General features: G+C 39.3%; 2 protein-coding genes across 16 annotated transcripts in view; one reads left to right on the forward strand and one right to left on the reverse strand.

The window, feature by feature from the left end:
* BRCA2 (BRCA2 DNA repair associated) overlaps positions 1-9,207 on the reverse strand; it is a 53,691-nt gene extending 44,484 nt beyond the window's left edge. Inside the window, exons 1-7 of the mRNA XM_040267129.1 lie at positions 9,047-9,207; positions 8,254-8,355; positions 5,641-5,886; positions 1,812-1,920; positions 1,142-1,191; positions 1,009-1,049; positions 692-803 (exon numbers count right to left, since the gene is read on the reverse strand). Coding sequence (XP_040123063.1) covers positions 692-803; positions 1,009-1,049; positions 1,142-1,191; positions 1,812-1,920; positions 5,641-5,886; positions 8,254-8,320 — 625 coding nt within the window. The 5' untranslated portion in view covers positions 8,321-8,355; positions 9,047-9,207. The remainder of the gene's footprint in view (positions 1-691; positions 804-1,008; positions 1,050-1,141; positions 1,192-1,811; positions 1,921-5,640; positions 5,887-8,253; positions 8,356-9,046) is intronic.
* A 72-nt stretch (positions 9,208-9,279) lies between these two features.
* The window catches only part of ZAR1L (zygote arrest 1 like), a 90,837-nt gene continuing 81,709 nt past the window's right edge, over positions 9,280-18,407 (forward strand). For 13 of the 15 annotated variants that reach the window (XR_005725683.1, XR_005725677.1, XR_005725676.1 and 10 more), the window contains exons 1-3: positions 9,282-12,093; positions 13,046-13,138; positions 14,847-14,921. Coding sequence is in view for 1 of the 15 variants with exons in the window: in XM_040267123.1 (XP_040123057.1) it covers positions 11,371-12,093; positions 13,046-13,138; positions 14,847-14,921 (891 nt within the window). In the remaining 14 variants the exon portion in view is untranslated. Of the gene's footprint in view, positions 12,094-13,045; positions 13,139-14,846; positions 14,922-18,407 lie in introns of all 15 variants that reach the window. The other 2 variants (XM_040267123.1, XR_005725687.1) reach the window with 2 other exon arrangements.

Here is an 18,407-nt window from a genome sequence, read left to right on the forward strand (position 1 = left end):
GATGATTCTAACTTGAAGGTAATACTGTCCACGAAGGCTTAGAGAATCAGATTAAGTTGTGAAATCATGATTTAAAAGCTAAAGATTGTAGATTTTAGTATATTTAGATAATACAGTTGAAAGGTATATCATGTTAAATACTTCTTACTTTTCAACATGCTTTAACCTATATTACTTCATCTAAGCAAGAAAAGATAGTTAAATGCCCAACTAAAGAGGAATCAAAAGGTAATGGTAGTTTTGCTAAAGTAAAAAAAATCCTGGTTTGTATATAAATTAATTTGATGCCTCTAAAACACTATTTGCTTCCCTGGTGACTCAGATGGAAAAGAATCCACCTGCAAGGCAGGAGACCTGGGTTCGATTTCTGGGTTGGGAACATGGCAAACCACTCCAGTATTCTTGCCTGGAGAATCCCCATGGATGGAGGTGCCTGGTGGACTATAGTCCCTGGCGTTTCAAAGAGTTGGACACAACTGAGTGACTAAGCATGGCAAAATACTATTTGATTCACTTGAGATTTATCTCAACACTACATAGAATAAAATTATTCTGAAATAGTAACATACCTAATGAAGACAGATTCTCTAATCTGGTTACTAATTATCTTTTCATATAATTTTTTAACAGAAGCATTACAGGTGACAATTTATCAACAATGTCTTATATAATATACATTCACGGGTATTACCTATGAGCACAGTAGAACTAAGTGTCGGTGGTGTGGCCAAAGAACTTGACCAAGACATATCAGGATCCACCTCAGCTCCTAAACTTTCAGAAATACGTTTCGGTGTCTGACCCTGAAATAAGGAAAATCATTTATTTCATAGAAGTGAACAGATGCTTGAGAATTTTTCTATTCACTTATTTTTTTTCATGTATCACTTATCGAATGTCTATGTGAGTCAGTAGGTACATAACTGTAAGACTCAGGGCAAAATTACAACAGCATTGTCAAATCCTCAATTACTACATAGTACTACACAGTAAAAATAAACTATTTACCTTTATGAGCTTTGGTGTATGAAATAAACTTCCACATACCACTGGGGATAAAACAAGAGACAAAACTACTAAGTTTTATATTTATTAGAATTAACAGTATATGAAAAATAAAAGGCCTTGTTTTTAATCATACCCGACTTTTCTCTTTGTGGTGTTACATGTGTACATCGCAGAACAACAGGACTAAAAGGAAACAAAACAAATCCCTCAGTTATTCAAAGAGAATGAAAATAGCAAAAAAAAAACCAAAATACTAATCTTATTTTAAAAAAGGAACACCATCATATCAATTAGAATTATACTAGTTTGTAATATTCTTAGATTACTTTTTAAAAAAGGAAATATCTCATGAAGAATTAAGTAACCACTAAGTTATGTTTAAAATCCCCATTGAAAGTACTGTATAAAGTAGTCACAAATTTTAGGTGCTAGGAATTGTATATTTTGAATTTAAAAATTATATAAAGTGAATCAAACTCTGCACAGATTCAGAGTATACAAATTATTTTAAACTGGATATTTCAAAGGCATTGCTTTTCATCATTTATTTTTGTTACATAAAAATTCCACAGATACACAGAAAAACAGTGAATTAAACGTTATAAGAAAAACAGAGTAAATGTTTCTAACGTAAAAATTACTGTATTCAAGGATTTTTCTAAAAGGAAATTATTTTAAAAAAGAAGATCCTCTACCAGTCTCTAAGGCAAGATATTACAATGATGATTAGATTCATCTCTATAAAAAAAATATCATATATAGGAAAATGTTTCCGTTATTTTATTACAGTCACTTCATCATACCTTTCACTAAGAGAGGAATTTGGAGGTGGGCTGATAACATCATTTGCTTGATTGATTTTAGCCTTCACCCTGCAACAACTTTTATGTTTACTGTTGGCAATATCCTTTCCTGAAACATACAATAATGCAGTGAGGATGTATATGTTCTGGATTGTGAATTTTTATTCTCTAGAAGTATTTAAAAACAAGTCTCATCTATACGGGAAGGAGAATATATGGGGAATTCAGTCTGAAGTGAATTCCTTTCCAAAAAGTGATGTCTCAAAGAATGTCTGACTCCATTCAACATTTATGTATATAAATGCATAAAACACTTTGAATACAGTTCAAGATCAGTGGTTTCCAGGGGTCTAGGCGCAAGGAAGGGTGAATAGGTAGAACATAGGGGATTTTCAGGGTAGTGAAACTATTCTGTATATATTGTAATGGTGAGTATATGACATTTGCCAAAGTTCAAAGAACTATACAAAAAAAATGAACCCTAATGTAAACACAGGATTTTATTTAACAAAAGGTATCAATACTGGGTCAGCAATAAAAAGAATCACAAAAGAACAGAAACTGTAAGAAGTAAAAAGCAAAAAAAAAAAAGAACTGGGCAAAACAAAGTTCACATCCTAATATTTTCCAAATAACTTGAGGATCTCATATATAAGCAAAATGATGGTTAAAATAAACTCATGTGATTTTATGCAAAAGGAAAGACTTATGAGAAGAAGAAATAGCAAACCTCCTCATGGAATTTAATGGATAATTTAAAAAATATATTTTAGATATTAGAAGTGAACTAAGTAGGTGAAAAATAGCTTAAGTCTTACATTTCAATACTGAACTTAAAGTAAACTTAAAAGCAAAAGGTCTTAAGACTGGTTAACAGAATTATTAATGTACTATAAGCTTAAAAAAGTTAATGCTTCTGCTGTGAGTCCACAGCAGCCTTATTAATTCATTCCTATCCTTCCCTGGTTATAGAAAGACCAATCCCAGCATATTACAATTAGAAAATAAACCACCAACTCTAGGTATGTCTTTCAAGGTTCAGTTGATTCAGTATACGTCATTTCACAGAGCTTTTCCTGACGATACTAAGACAGGTGGCTGTTTCCTTTGCTATGCCCACAACACAGTGCTTTGTACATGCACCTATGATAACATACACCAACCAGCATATTTGTGTGTTTTCTCCTATACAGGACTGAGGTCCAGAGGTCAAAGGCCATCTTATTTATGTTTGTATCCTTAATGCCAAGCAAGCTACTAGGCACAAAGTAAGCACAGGATGTTTGTTGAATGGATGATTCCCTTTCTCAAATGGATGATTTCCACATTTCATTCGTTTCACGTTCCCTAAGGCTCTATCCTAGCCCTCATCATGATCAATTTTCTCACCAGATGTGATGACTTTTTCACTTTTCAGAGTTGATTCCTACAGCTTTCTCTCCCACCTGTATTCTTTCTTTAGCTTCAGACTTATATTCCCCAAAAGTTCTCAGGACATCGCCACCTTCACATCCCAGTACTATCTAAAATTGCAGTCCAAACCTACCTTTTTTTCAATCCTTTCAAACCTCTTCTCTCTCAAACCAGCTTTTCCCCCAGAACTTACAATTTCTACGAATGTCACTACTATGTTCTCAGTCATGCCCTGGACCTATGATTTGATCCTTTCTTGTGAATTCTCTGTATTAAGGTTACTGCAGGGTCCCCTATTTCTACCTTCCGTATCTACTTTCATGACCATTATTCTAACTCAGGCACTTGCCTCCCATCACCTGGAACATTATATATATGTCTGCTATTTGATATCAGTCCTGGGTGTTCGTTGGAAGGACTGATGCTGAAGCTGAAACTCTAATACTTTGGCCACCTCATGCAAAGAGTTGACTCACTGGAGAATACCCTGATGCTGGGAAAGATTGAAGGCGGGAGGAGAAGGGGACGACAGAGGATGAGATGGTTCTATAGCATCACCAACTTGATGGACATTAGTTTGAGTGAACTCCAGGAGTTGGTGATGGACAGGGAGGCCTGGTGTGCTGCGATTCATGGGGTTGCAAAGAGTTGGACACGACTGAGTAACTGAACTGAATTAATCTCAATGCCTGCAGTCTTGTCTTCTATGAGTCACCAATTAGTTTAAAATGTACCATCATAACCTTTATTTCCAGAGATTTTAATTGAACAGATTCAGCTAAGTGCTTGGAATTGTCTTTTTCAATCAGCAGTTCAGGAGAGTCTAATGGTCCAGGCATCACATTTTGAAAAGCACATCTCCAAAGACAGCTGCCAAATCTTTAGGCTTTCTAAACAAGATATTCATTTATTCTACAAATACTTACTGAACACCTACTATGTATGCCATTAGGTATGCAATAACATATAAGAAAATCTTTGCCCATTACCTACACTCCCTTTCATGTGTGCACTTCCTAATCCCATGAGTTTCCTCTTTCATAGCACTTATCATAGGACAATTGCTTAAGTAAGATTCCTTCACTAGAAGCTAAGTAAGTGAAACAGAATACTTCTTAGAAGCTAGGAAGTATACTTCCTAGAGAGATGAGTCAAGATCTGAAAGACGAGTGTCAATTAGCTAGGCAAAAGCTTAAAAAGTAAGTACTAGGCAGTGGTAACAATATGTAAAGAGCCACAGAGCATCAGTTCAGTTCAGTCACTCAGTCGTGTCCGACTCTTTGCGACCCCATGAATTGCAGCATGCCAGGCCTCCCTGTAGTTCCAGAAAACAAAATTCAGTATCACTGAATGGTAAACTGAGAGTGTGTAAAAAGGAAATTATGGCAAGATGAGGCAAGCATTAATGAGAGAACAAATTATAAAGGACCTTGTAGATCATATTAAAGAGTCTGGATTTTATCATAAGGGCAAAAGAAGGTAATCATAGGTTTGAAGCAGGAAGTAGCATGATTAAATTTACATTTGTTTTCTCTGTTCAACAACTTATCAAATAAATTTAATTTCTTTAGCCTAGCATTCAATGTCTACCACCGATCTGCTTTTTTTTTTTGTAAGCATCACGTTATTTACCAGTCCTTTTCAAACATACAACACTCCAGTCTGAATTACTTGATATTAACTTCACAAACTACATATTCTTCCTCATGTTCTTCCTATGCCTAGAACATGCCCACTCTACTCCATCTTCAAATTTCTGAATCTCACTTATTCTGCAAGGTTTAATTCAGTTGAATTATTCCCTTAACTGCCCTCAATACTATTTATGCTTTCTTTCTTAATTCTCATTATACTTCTGTACTTTTCTTCTGACATGTACCACATTCAACCTTAAACTGTACATAATTTGTATACTGTTAGCTCCTCTTACTAGAGTACTACTCCAAAGAAAGAGTATGTTACTTAAGCAAGTGATAAATATATAATCTTCTTATATGATAAGTTGTAAACACCTGGCATGCAGGCCAGAGAAAGTGCTACGAAATCAAAAGACATTATAGCTATTGTTAAAATAAAAAACCTCTGTCCTCTTTGACGGCCTGCAAAAATAGTTTAGTTCAACATCAAAACAAGCCCTAGGTTTTTCTATATAGGAAAGATATAATTTATCAAGTCTCAGTGGGGAGCATATATTAATCAAAGGAAGGACAAAAAGGAACATTTATGAAGGACCTACATTTTATTTAATCTAAACCTAGGTAGTATTTTAATCATTTCCACTTTTCAGGTGAGGAAAGTGGCCAGAGAGATCGATCTGACCAACCTGATATAGTTAACAACAGAATTGGGATTTTTAGCACAGGTTTGTCTGAATTACTGGTCATATTTTCCTAGTCAACTACATCACATTACTTACCTGAATCCAATCTGAATTTATGTAATTCCTTTAAAGGAGATTGGTACAGTGGCAGAGTTAGACTTTGCTCTTTGAATATTACAGGAGTTGAAGCCAACTGATGATAAGGTTTCCTTTGTGGTGTTTTAAATGGGTTTGTTTCGTAACTGCTAATTTTATATTCTAATTCTTCTGAAAGTTCAGAATTACAGGGTGGAGCTTCTGAAGAAAGTTCTTCAAACCAATTAAGGCTTATTGGTCCTAAATCTGTAAGGAAAATAAAAATCATGACACAATAAAACCCATGAGCCAGTGAAGATTATGATACAGAAAAGGATGCTTGAGATTTTGACTGTGAATTACATTTGCTGCTGCTGCTAAGTCGCTTCAGTCATGTCTGACTCTGTGCAACCCCAGACGGCAGCCCACCAGGCTCCCTTGTCCCTGGGATTCTCCAGGCAAGAACACTGGAGTGGGTTGCCATTTCCTTCTCCAATGCATGAAAGTGAAAAGTGAAAGTGAAGTTGCTCAGTGTCTCCGACTCCTAGCGACCCCATGGACTACAGCATACCAGGCTCCTCCGTCCATGGGATTTTCCAGGCAAGAGTACTGGAGCGGGTTGCCATTGCCTTCTCTGGTGAATTACATTTAAGACATACTAATTAACATATTATTAACTGGAGGATTTTTGCAGAAGCTAACACCAGTGATTTGTTATACAAGTAAATACTGAAGCTTCCCTGGTCAGTAACGTTTGTGTAAGAAAGATGTATTAATACTTATGTAGTCAATAATGAGTTCAACAAGTTCATTAGTCTGTTCTTTTATCAATCTGTAGTAAGGTAGAACAGAAATTTTTTACAAGATTATTAGCTATATTAGCTCTTCTAAAGTCTTCTTTTATATTCATGATTCAGAAATAAAAATCATCCACAGTAAGAATGCAACCCACAGATACAATACTACATAAATGGCTGTGACAAATCTATAGGTACACAAGACATACAGACTCACAAATCAAGTGGAATAGAATCTCTGTTAGAGAACAAAATTTCTCTTATGTTCTGTACTTAAATTAGTGGTTCTCAAAATGTGGTCTGTGGACCACTTCGGGGGAGGTTCCCCAAGACCCTTTCAAGGGGTCTGTAAGGTCAAAACTGTTTTCATATTAGACATCATTTGCCTTTTTCCCAATGTTGACATTTACAGCAGTGGTGGGTAAAATTGGTGACAGCTTTGCCTGAATCATGGCAGTGGCCACAAACTGTACTAGGAGTTACTATATTTTTCATCACCAGGAACTTGTTACAAAAAATCAAAAAAGCAAGTTTAACTTAAAGTGTCCTTAGTGACAAAATGGAGAGCACACATAAAACCATTTCTGCATACTGAAGTACAATAGTTATTTGGAAAAAGCACTCATGTGATGAGTTGTGAGTTGAATTAGCACTTTTCATGGAAAGCCATTTTTGCTAGAAAGAATGACTAAGTTATTCTGAGTTGGGTATTTGGTGGACATTTTCTTGAAATGTCCTGTTACTGCAGGGAAAACAACAGTTTGCTGCCAAAGATAAAATGTGAGTTTTCAAATGAGAATTAGAACTTTGTTCTCTGTGAGCTTGACATATTCCCAACCTGAACTGAAAAGACTTTTCTGATGAGATCAGTGAAGTAACCAATGTGATTTTTTAATAATGTCTAATGGAATGTGTCAATGTTTGGTATATTTGTGTAATTCAGAACATCAGTATTTTTCAAATAATCAACCATGGATGATGTCACAACATGGGTAAAAGATTTATTCAGGAGCAAGAAAGACTAATTGAATTTAATGTAAAAAGAGTACAAAAAATTCATTACATGGTTTCAGATTCCACATTGTAACTTTTAAGAAACTCCCACTTAAGTTTGGTATAATACCAAAGAAAACTACCCACAATAAAGTGAAAACAGTTAAAAACACTCCTTTTTCTAACTACATTTTCTGTGTAAGGTATGGTTTTCTTCATATACTTATATCAAACAACATATTGTAAAGAATTAAATGCAATTCTTTGAGAATAAGCATGAGAATCCAGCTATCTTCTATTGAGCCAGATAGTAAAGAGAACTGCAAAATTTAAAGTAATGTCACTCCTCACATTTTTCTTGGAAAAGTTATTTTTCATAAACATATTATTCATGTTAACATGCAATGAGTTTATTTTTGTTATTAACTTAATGTTTTTAAAAGTTCTTAGTTTTAATTCTAATATGGTAACCTACAAAAACAAACGCTCTCAGTCCTCAATAATTTTAGGAGTGTAAGGAGAACTGAGTTGTCCCAAAAAGTTGGGACAACTTCTGCTATTATGTTACTAATGCTTCTGACTTGCTAGAAAGTCTCTGCTTTAAAAACAGTTCTACTCATCAAGGGGCCAGTTTCCTCTTTATCCACCACAGGTTGTACACGGATCATTTGGTTAACTGTAAATGATTACTTTTCTGATTTATGACTTCATAAAGCACAGTTTATGGTGTAAACAAAAACGTGAAGCACTGGATTCTTTTCAACAAGCATGCATAATTACACATTTTTCTGAAAACATTTTTGTCTATGTAAAAGATCAATTCATATAAAAAATCTGTTAATACCTGCTTTGTTGCATCGCGTCTTAAAAATGTCAAAAAAAGTTGGCCTCTCTTTGCATCCAATCGGCATTTTTATCTACACTATTCCTTCAAAGTTTGGTGAGTCTGCAAAAGAGAACACCAAAATACACTTCACACGGATGCAGTCCTTGCTAAGTGAGTCTGAGGTAAAACCGGAAGCGGTAAACCTGCCTGAAGCTACATTAAGACAAGAATCGAACTCAACGCGGGCAAGTAAGTATTCTGTATTTGTGCAGTCCAATAGAGCAGCCATTAGCCACATGACTCATCTCAACTGTGGCAAGTCTGCTCAAGAACAGAATTTTTAATTATTATTTAATCTTCATTAACTAGTCACGTGTGGCCGGCCAGTGGCTGCGCAGTTAGCAGAGGGATATTAGATAAAACACCGGGAAACAATTCCCAATCAGTAAATTTTCGTTAACACAGCAACTACCTGGGGACTAAGCGATGAGGCAGATACAATGTGCCACAGGCTATGAAACATTTTCCAAAACAGCAATATTCCGGCAAAGTAACTTCATCGTGATTCCAATGAAGGAAATTTCAGCCTGGGACATGTGGGCCGAGCGGCGCCCGAAGCTGGGCCAAGGAGTCCCCGGGAAGCGGCGGGACTGGAGCCTCCGGCCGAGGACCTGGTCCCTTCCCCCTGTCGGTGCGGAACTGGCAAGGACCAGTGAGGGCAGGAGGCTGGGCTCCCACCCGAGCACCGGAGGCGCTCCCCGCCGCCTGAGACCGCGGAAGGCTGCCCATCTCCACCCCTGCCAACACTAACCGCCTTCAGAGGTGAAGCTGGTTTATTTTTTTGGCCAGAGGAGGCTGACACAACGCACCGGTACTCAGATAAGAAACCGGATCCCTCAGGCTCCTTCGCGGACACCCACCGCCCCAGACAGCAAACTTCAGCAGCCGCACCTCCGCCCACCGGGTTTCAGATTCTCGCGCCAAAAGTCCGCTCTCGGGATATGTCACGCGATGACGCCATGACGCAGCACGCAGCGTAAACGCCCACCGGAATCAGACTCTGGCCGCGCCGTCAGTGCTGCCGCTAGTGGCCAGGGCTAAACCTTGTGTCAGTCCGGAGTCGCTAAAGAAAGAGCCGGGATGCTCGTTCTCTTCTTCCGAGCCTTCAGAGTACCAAGCCGCGCTGTTTGGAGGGACCACGCCCCATGTATACGCCCTGCCTTCCCCCTCCTCCGCTTCGTCTCTCGTTTGGATGGCCGCCCCCGCCCCCGACGCGGCCTGCGGTCTGTGAAAAGTCTTTGTTCTCTACTAAGAGGGCGTCACCCAAAGTGGGCAGACGTTAGAAAACCCCACAGTGGTCATTCGGTGCGGATGACTTCTTGCCCAACGGAGAGCTCCCTACAGAGTGGAAGGGGCTGAGATTTGAAGCCAGAGTACATTGGTTATAGACTGCGTGTTGCTGTTGGGCAGCAGAATTTCAAACACCTCTTGAGACTCTCCCGGCTTGAAACGTTGTTAAGCCTATCTCAAGTCTCTTGTAGTTTTGGATAATACTTCCTCCTGCAGGCTTCCTTAGTATCCTTGACGCTCCTAGGATACTAAGCACCTGTTTTGTGCCTGACTTGCTCTTGAAACTGCCCTGGAAGACAGCAGTCTCACTCACAGAGTATGGGCTATGACTAGCACAAGGCTTAATTCAGGTGTTTACTGTAGGATCTAGAAAGCTTTCAACTGGATTCTGAAGGTGATAGTGGCTCATAGGCCTTGCTACTATCCAAAGGCTCCTGACCAATGAACAGTGAAAGCAACTTTGGATTCGAAAAAGGGTGCCATTTACTTGGTACCTGAGGTGTCATTTTAGTTTGATCATTATCCTTGGCTGTAGACACCTTTGCAATACACATAGATACAAAAGCTTATGATCATCTAGGTCTAAATAGCACAGATACCCAGGCCTGTGATCTTTAGTGAATAACAGCTACCTCTTAAACGAGCATCTGTGAGTTATTCTTTATGCTTTATAAGTAATATCACATTTAACCTTATGATAATATAAATTTTTGAGTATTGTCAGATGGGGAAACTGAATCATCCAGTTGATTTATAAGTTATATTACGTTTAACCTTATGATAATCTTATAAATTTTTTGGTATTGTCAAATGGGGAAACTGAATCATCCAGTTGAGTAAGTTGTCTAGTAAACAAGGCCCAGGTGGACAGAGGAGCCTGGCGGGCTACTGTCCATGGGGTTGCAAAGAGTGGAACACTACTGAAGCGATTTAGCATGCAGGGCGCAAGTTTCAGTTCAAGTCTTTTACTTAAGATACTTAACTATCCTGTGATTAAGTCTGCATTTAACCTCTAAGAACAGTTTGCTTCTTTTCCCCTTTTGGGGAGAATTCTCACTAAAGTGGACTAATGAGAACGGTTGGCATGTTATACAACCCTCTGAAATGTATTTTTTCACTAAATACACTGTCCCGCCAACCCCCATAACTATGCTTCTTGCTGCTGCAGAACCAGGTTTTTTATATTTATGCATCCTGCCATAATACTGTCTTCTTTATGCTCACTCTAATAGTGCAGCAGCTCAAATTTTGCTGCTTGTATTCAATCTTTTTTATTTTTAAAACAGTCTCTGAAACTGTAAGTCAGTATAGGAATAAATTGGAGCTTCCCGGGTAGCTCAAATGGTAAAGAATCTACCTGCAGTGCAGGAGATCTGGGTTCGATCCATGGGTTGGGAAGAAGGGCACGGCAACCCACTCCAGTATTCTTGCCTGGAGAATCCCACGGACAGAGGGGCCTGGTGGGTTGCAGTTCATAGGATCACCAAGAGTCGGATGACTGAAGACTATGCATACATAGGAATAAATTAGAATTGCTAATTAAAACATGTGTGTGAATAAGAAGTTAAATGAAAAACAGCTTTGAAAAAAAAAGATTCAAGAGCAGTGAATTGAGAGGCAGAGAGCCCAATTAGGGATCAGGTGGCAATTAGGCCTCTCTAGGTAGGGATATCGCCTTCCCTCCTCCAATTTGGGTAATAGGCAGCAGCACTCATCAGACTCTGAAATAAATGGAGAAGCTCCGGAAGAACGTGAACCAACCTGACCTGGAGAAAAAGGGGGCGGATGAAGGTGGAAGACAAAACAAGGCCTGAAACAAACTGCCTCGGGATATTGCGCTGCGCCTGGGCGCCAGGTGGTCGGATGGAGCACGTCTTCTGTGTTCCCTACAGCTTGTACCCGGGCTATGGGAACATGCTGCGTTTGGGCCAGTCTGTACTCTCTGAGCACAGACAACCGCACTGGAGGCAAACCAATGTTCCCCCCACTTTCCTGGCCAGGCCCAGGCTGCTGATGCCCTCCAGTGCCTCCGATTGCTGCGTGGACCCTTACAAGAGAGCCCAGCTCATGGCCGTTTTCTCCCATATGAACCCCGGCCTGAGCCTGCGGCTGCGCAAGGCCAACACCAAAGATGTGGGTGTGCAGGTGAGCCTCCGGGTAGGCAAATCCGTGCAGTGCTCTCTGGGGCCTCGCACCCTGGACAGCCTCTCCCCCTGGGCCAGCGCGGGCCACAGTGCACCCGCGTCTGCTTGGGGCGTCTCTTCGCCGGGGCCCGGCCACTGGGGCCAGGTGCGACTGCGGAAGGCGCTCTCGGGTCCTCCCAAGGCCGTCCAGCCGCCCTCGCCACTGCCACCACCATCACCACCACCAAGGTCGGAAGAGGATCCCCCCGAGGAACTCCAGCCCCGTGAGGAGCTGGTGGAGGAAGACTCCTCGAGTCCTCGGGAGAGGAAGAGCAAGCCGGCCCCGGTAGACTCCAGCCAGCCGCTTGGGAGGCCCAACTTCCAGGTGAGCTTTCTCTCCCCTAGCCTTAGCCTTTTTTCCCCCCGCCATTTCTGGCCCCATGAGAGCAGAATCTTATTGCGCTTCCTCCCTTTATTTGATAAAGGAGAGAGGAAGTTCTGAAAACATGTATTTTACATGTCCTGTGTGGGTTTTTAAAATTTATTGACTGGACTGCTTTGGGTCTGACTGGCGGCACGCGGGATCGTTCCTTGCAGCGTGCCTGCTTTTCTCTAGTTGCGACTCGTGCTCTAGAGCCCCTGGCTCAGTAGTTTCCCACTAGGGGTCCAACCCACCTCCCCATATTGGAAAGCAAATTCTTAACCACTGGACCACTAGGGAAGTCCCTGTGTTTTTGCTTTGTTTCTTCAGCTTTTTGGTAAAATGAGGAGCCAACTTTAAGCCTGTGAAACCCCCAAAGTTTGGGAACCATAGCTGTTGCAAATGAGGCAAAAGAGGGGTTTTGGGTTTGTGAAGTATGTGATCAGATCTTCACTTTGTGCAGCTGGTGCTCATGACCTTGGGGAAAACAGATTGGAAAAGCCTGAGAGAAGCTAGAAAAGTCCCAGAGTAATCAGTCCTTGACAGCTGAGTTCATGTACTGACCTTGAGAATAGCTATGAGTGAGGTTAAGGAAGCTTCCTGGTTTTTACTTATACAAAAACCAAAAGGATAGCAGGATCTGGCTTTTTATCCTCCTGCCCCCTTCACCCCTCAGGGCTTCCCTTGTGGCTTAATTGGTAAAGAAACCGCCTGCAATGCGTGAGACCTGGGTTTGATCCCTGGGTTGGGAAGATCCCCTGGAAAAGGGAAAGGCTACCCACTCCAGTATTCTGGCCTGGAGAATTCCAAGGACTGTATACAGCCCATGGGGTCACAAAGAGTTGGACACCACTGAGTTCTCACTTTCACTTTTGACCCCTCAAGATAGTAAAGGATTTTTCCTCCTTATTTGCAGTTTTTAGAACCCAAATATGGCTATTTTCACTGTAAAGATTGTAAGACCAGATGGGAGAGTGCTTATGTGTGGTGCATTTCTGGAACTAATAAGGTAAGTGAAAGTGAGTGGTACGCGGGAGAAGAATGAGGCGGGCATGGATGTTAAATGCAGGAAGACTGTGTCCTAATGGGACGTGATTATAACGCAGCCTTAGTACTAAGGACATAGTAGGTGCTAAGCAAAGGTTTGGACTGAACGAAATTGGGCTGTCCACAAGAGCTTGAGCTCCTGAACCACATCCTGATGTTACATTTGGTTTGGTAGTTGCCTTGGACAAAATGTAACCTTATTTAGATGAACTCTTGACCTTGTATACATTGGGATTTGTTATAATTTTTTTTAATTGGGGTATATTAATAGTTGCCTTACAGTGTTGTCAGCTTCTGCTGTACAACCAAGGTAATCAGATGTATGTATACATATATCCTCTCCCTCCCTGATCTTCCTGCTCTTCCCCAGTCCGGCCCATCTAGGTCTCTACAGAGCATTGAACTGAGTTCCTTGTGCTCTACAACAGATTCCCCCTACCTGTATAATCATTTTTTAGTCGGTGTATTGTAACAGATTTGGGCTTTAGCTCTAGAAAATTTCCATTGTCTGTCCACAAGGTGGGGCAGTGAGAGAAATAATTTACTGTGAAGGTTAACCTTGAGAGACTGACTCATTTAGGCTCCACGCCTTAATTTGAATTAGTTGTCAACATATTACGTTTGGGAAAGATTTCACATTCTGCATTTTTAGGTTTTCCTGAACAGTCAGACTCTGGTCTTTAAACACCCTCACTTGTGTGTGAGGAGCAGTAGATGGGGACTGAGCAGCTTCTGTGTCCCTTCACTCTGCACTTGCCCTTCATTTTGCAACAGCCTACACCTAGTCTCTCTGATTAACCTCTACAAGCATTTGAGTTTGAGGCCCCTATGCTGTTGCATTTTAGATAGCTGCTTTTCTGACTTAAGGAGTATAGAGGAAGAGAGCAAGGAGGTATGCTAAGATGTGAATGAAAAGTTTTTTTTTTTTTCTTTTGCACTAGCCATTTACTAGATCCTGGAGGTGAAATAGATATTTTAACTAAACTAAAATTACTTTCCTTTTCTTGCTATAATAAAAACAGTGGGTTTAATTCAAACACTCATGATTTTAGAATACAAAGAACAAGACATCGTGAAGAAATTGATTCTGATAAGACTGATGCAGACAAAATGAGACTGGTGATCTGTGCATTGGCAGTGGTGGCATGGAAGTGATACAAAAATAATAGAGGAGGGGATGATTAACTCTGTCAGAGGGAAGGCATCTTGTTGTCAAAGTATGATTTTAAAGGTTTATAAATTGAAATGAGAATGCACAAAGCCTAGAAACGTGGATTGGTGTGTAACTATAACTAATTTGAATTTCAAATGGAGAAATACAGAAAAAATTAGAAACGGACAAATAGACCAGGACAAAAGTTCAAGTGTTCTGTCTGCACAATGAATAAACTTATAATAGCTGCTTCTTACTGAAGAATTTTACTGTAATACTTTATAAACATTATTGAGTAGTTGTCAAAACTATAGAAAAAGGAAGTGGCATTGTCTCGATTTTACAGGTAAAGAAAATGAGATTCAAAAAATGAGAAAAAGTGACTGATAGCACCACAAGAGCTTAAGACCTCAGCATAGAGATTGGGCAAAAGCAAGCTACAAGAAGGAATGGATTACTTAAGAACTGGGAGCCTAGGGTACACATAACCCTGTGTAAAAGACAAGTTTCTCTTTAGGTTTATTTCAAACAACTCTGTTGCAAATGCCAAAAGAGTTTTAACCCTTATCGAGTGGAAGCAATCCAGTGCCAGGTAAGCAAACTGAGTATTTCCACTGTGTCCATAATGTTTTCATTATTAAACATGAAGCTTCTGTGGCAAAATGTTAGGATTTGCTAGATGTGGATATCTGTGTAGGAGTGTTCAGTTTGCTATATGTTTGAATTTTTGTAATATTTTAGAAAATAAAGCATAAATTCCAGTCTTTCGGGGGGGAAGGAGGAATTTAAGTTGCGTTATGTGGTTTGTTTATGTATGTGGTATGTGTGTTTTTCCTCGAACACCTTGTGAATAGTTCGCATGTAACTTAATAGGTAACCTTTACCAAGCTCTGGGTAGTGGTGGTCATATCTGACTCTTTGCAACCCCATGGACTGTAGCCCACCAGGTTCCTCTGTCCATGGGATTTCCCAGGCAAGAATACTTGAGTGGATTGCTATTTTCTCCTCCATATTAAGCTATGTGCCAAACTTGGAGCCGAGTGCTTTTCACTATCTCCTGTAACCTAACCTTTGAAGTAGGTTTTATTACCATTGCTAAGTCACTTCAGTCGTGTCCGACTCTGTGTGACCCCATAAATGGCAGCCCACTAGGCTCCCCCATCCCTGGGATTCTCCAGGCAAGAACACTGGAGTCGGTTGCCTACCAGGCACCTCCATCCATAGGATTTTCCAGGCAAGAGTACTGGAGTTGGTTGCCTTTGCCTTCTCCGGTTATTCCCATGATAAGAACAAAAAGCTATAGTTCGGTAAGAAAGTAAGTTGCCCAAGGTTAAACAGATACTAAGTATTAGAGCTGTAATCAGATTCCATGGTGTCTCCAAAGTCTAGGGTGTCACAGAATTTGATGAGCTCTTAAACAGCTTACAGGAGATGGCTCTTTAAGCTTTTCAGAAAAGTGTGACATCGTTGATTTTCATAATCAAGAATTTTTACCTAAATCTTTCATTTAAAAATATTTTTATACTACTTAGAATTTTAAAAATTAGTCTAATATTTTAAAACTATTATCTTTAGTTTTTCTAGTCTGACATTCTCAGTCAGTTTACTATAATTACTTTGGATTTAAATATATCTTCTTACTATTATACTCCTTTAACTTATTGTGTTCACTTGAGTTTTTTTTTTTTTTTTTAACTCACTCTCCCTTATCTTGTCAGTTATTCATTTTTACTCTTCAAGGTTCATCTTACAGCATGCTTAAGCAATTTATGTAGATGGTGATCTTACCACTACTTAACAATGCAGTGACCTTAGAACACGCTAATCCCTTATCACTTCATCCTAACTTCTTTTCTGTTATTGTTGTATATTATTTTTAAACTTCAAAAGACATTTTTGTAGTCTAATTAGTTTTAACTGTATATTTACTCTTTCTGCTGCTTTTAGATCCTTTTTGTATCTGGGACCACTTTCTTTTTACCTGAATATCTCATTTTAATATTCCCTGTAATGCATGTCTGAAAGTGACACATTTTGTTTTGTCTGCATAGCTTTTTTAAAGGTTATTTTTGCTGAGTGTAAAGTTTTTAGGTTGGTAGTAGTTTCTTTCTGCCTCTTAAGGATCTGACCTTCATTGTTTCTGTCAAGTGGCTGTTCGTCTCATTGCAGCTCCTTTGAAGTAATATCTCATTTTTTCCACCCTAAGTCTGCTTTTAAGATATTTCTCTCTGCTTTGATTTTTAGAAGTTTTATAATTCTATGCCTAATTGTGTTTTTTTTTTTTATATTTACTTGCTTACAGTTTCTCAAGTCTGTAACTTGGAGACTTCTATCATGTTTGGAAAATTATCCGTCACTATAATTTAAGATATTACTTCTACCTCCATTCTCTTTTCTTCTGATTACTTATATTAGAACTGTCACCACATCCCTTAAGTCTTTTATGCTTTTTTCTGTTTACTATGCTTTTATCTCTCCTTACCGCAGTTTAGATATCATCTACTATACCATCTTTCATTTCTCTTGTTTTTCCTTCTGCTTTTTCCAGTACAACTACCTATTTAGTTAGAGATTCCCTTTACTTCATTTTTCAGTACTAGAATTTTTATGTCTTTATAAGTGTCCATTTCTCAGCTGGAAATACCAGCCTAATTTCTTTGAGCATATTAAGCGTCATTTTCTTCAAATCTGTACCAGAAAACCCCATTAGCTTAATCTTCTGTGGTTCTATTGCTATCCTCTCCACATTCCTTGGTTTTCAAGGAATTGCTGTTCTGTCTCCTTAGATACTTGGTTACTTTTGAGTGCTATATATTGTATGTGAAAAATTATAGTGATGATTTGAGGCCAGAATAGTATCTTTTCACAGAAGACTTGTTTGCTTATGTTAGGCAGATGAAGATACTAGCAATTTCTGATTACTATTTGCCAGTTATAATTGAGCTGTTTTGAAGTTAGCCTTCGTCATCTGTGAAGGCTCGTGAATTTTTCTTTCATTCTTACTCTAGGGTGTAGCCTTTCAGGGTCCCAGCACAAAACCTGAATTGTTAACCAGTGCTCTCCCGTTTTGACATATTTAAGATTCCTCAGCCTCATCAGATTGTGAAGCTCATTTTCAGCTTCCTGTTGTCTTAAAAATTTACCTGTTACAGAATTGGCTTTGAAGAGAAAAGAGTCCCAAATGTCAGGCTCATCTCTCTTTCTGGGTTTCCTTCTCTGGGATACTTTGGTAATTCCCCAGTGCCTTCAAGTAGTTCTTGTTTTTAATTAGTATCTTTGCTCAGCTTATCTAGTTGTCCTAAGCAGAAGACTTAGTCAGAACTACCTAACCTATCATTACCAAAACCAGAAACCTACCTTTAGAGTAAATCCTGATTTTTTTTTTTTTAATTACAGTTTTTTTCATTGAGCTTTTTATTCCTTATAAAGGTGATGTGAGTACTAAATGGACTTATATAAAGTGCTTAGAACAGTACATAGAGTAGACACTATGTGAGTATGTTACTGTTAGAATTTTCGTAAGGATGCGTACTCATCAGCCAGAGGGTGGGAGATATCCAACATTTGATAAACCATATGAGACTCATTTTGAAAACAGAAATGCCTGTTTTCACAATATAAAAGGTAAAGCTTGACTTTTCTTTTTGGCTATGGACATACGCAGAAAACAGAGTAGTGATCGTAAGTTTTCAAAGATTAACAGGATTGGGAAGGTGGACCAGGGCAGTATACCAGTCTCCTTGGGGTGTGATTTTTTTTTTTTTTAAAATATCAGAAGATAGAATGGGATAATGGTTAAAAACACTTCAAATTCCAGCAAAGATTAGCATGTCAGAAAGGAAAACATTTAGCTTCCTCTAGAATAGGGGTCCGCAACCTTCAGGACTTCATGCCTGATGATATGAGGTGGAACTGATGTAATAATAATAGAAATAAAGTGTACAATAAATGTTATGTGCTTGAATCATCCCCAACCGACCTCCCATCCCCAGTGCATGAAAAAATTGTCTAAGAAACTGGTCTCTGGTACCAAAAAGGTTGGGCTGCTGCCTAGAACATCCTTCCCTCCAGTCTTAAC

Source organism: Oryx dammah, unplaced genomic scaffold (assembly GCF_014754425.2).
Source record: "Oryx dammah isolate SB20612 unplaced genomic scaffold, SCBI_Odam_1.1 HiC_scaffold_24, whole genome shotgun sequence".
Taxonomy (NCBI): domain Eukaryota; kingdom Metazoa; phylum Chordata; class Mammalia; order Artiodactyla; family Bovidae; genus Oryx; species Oryx dammah.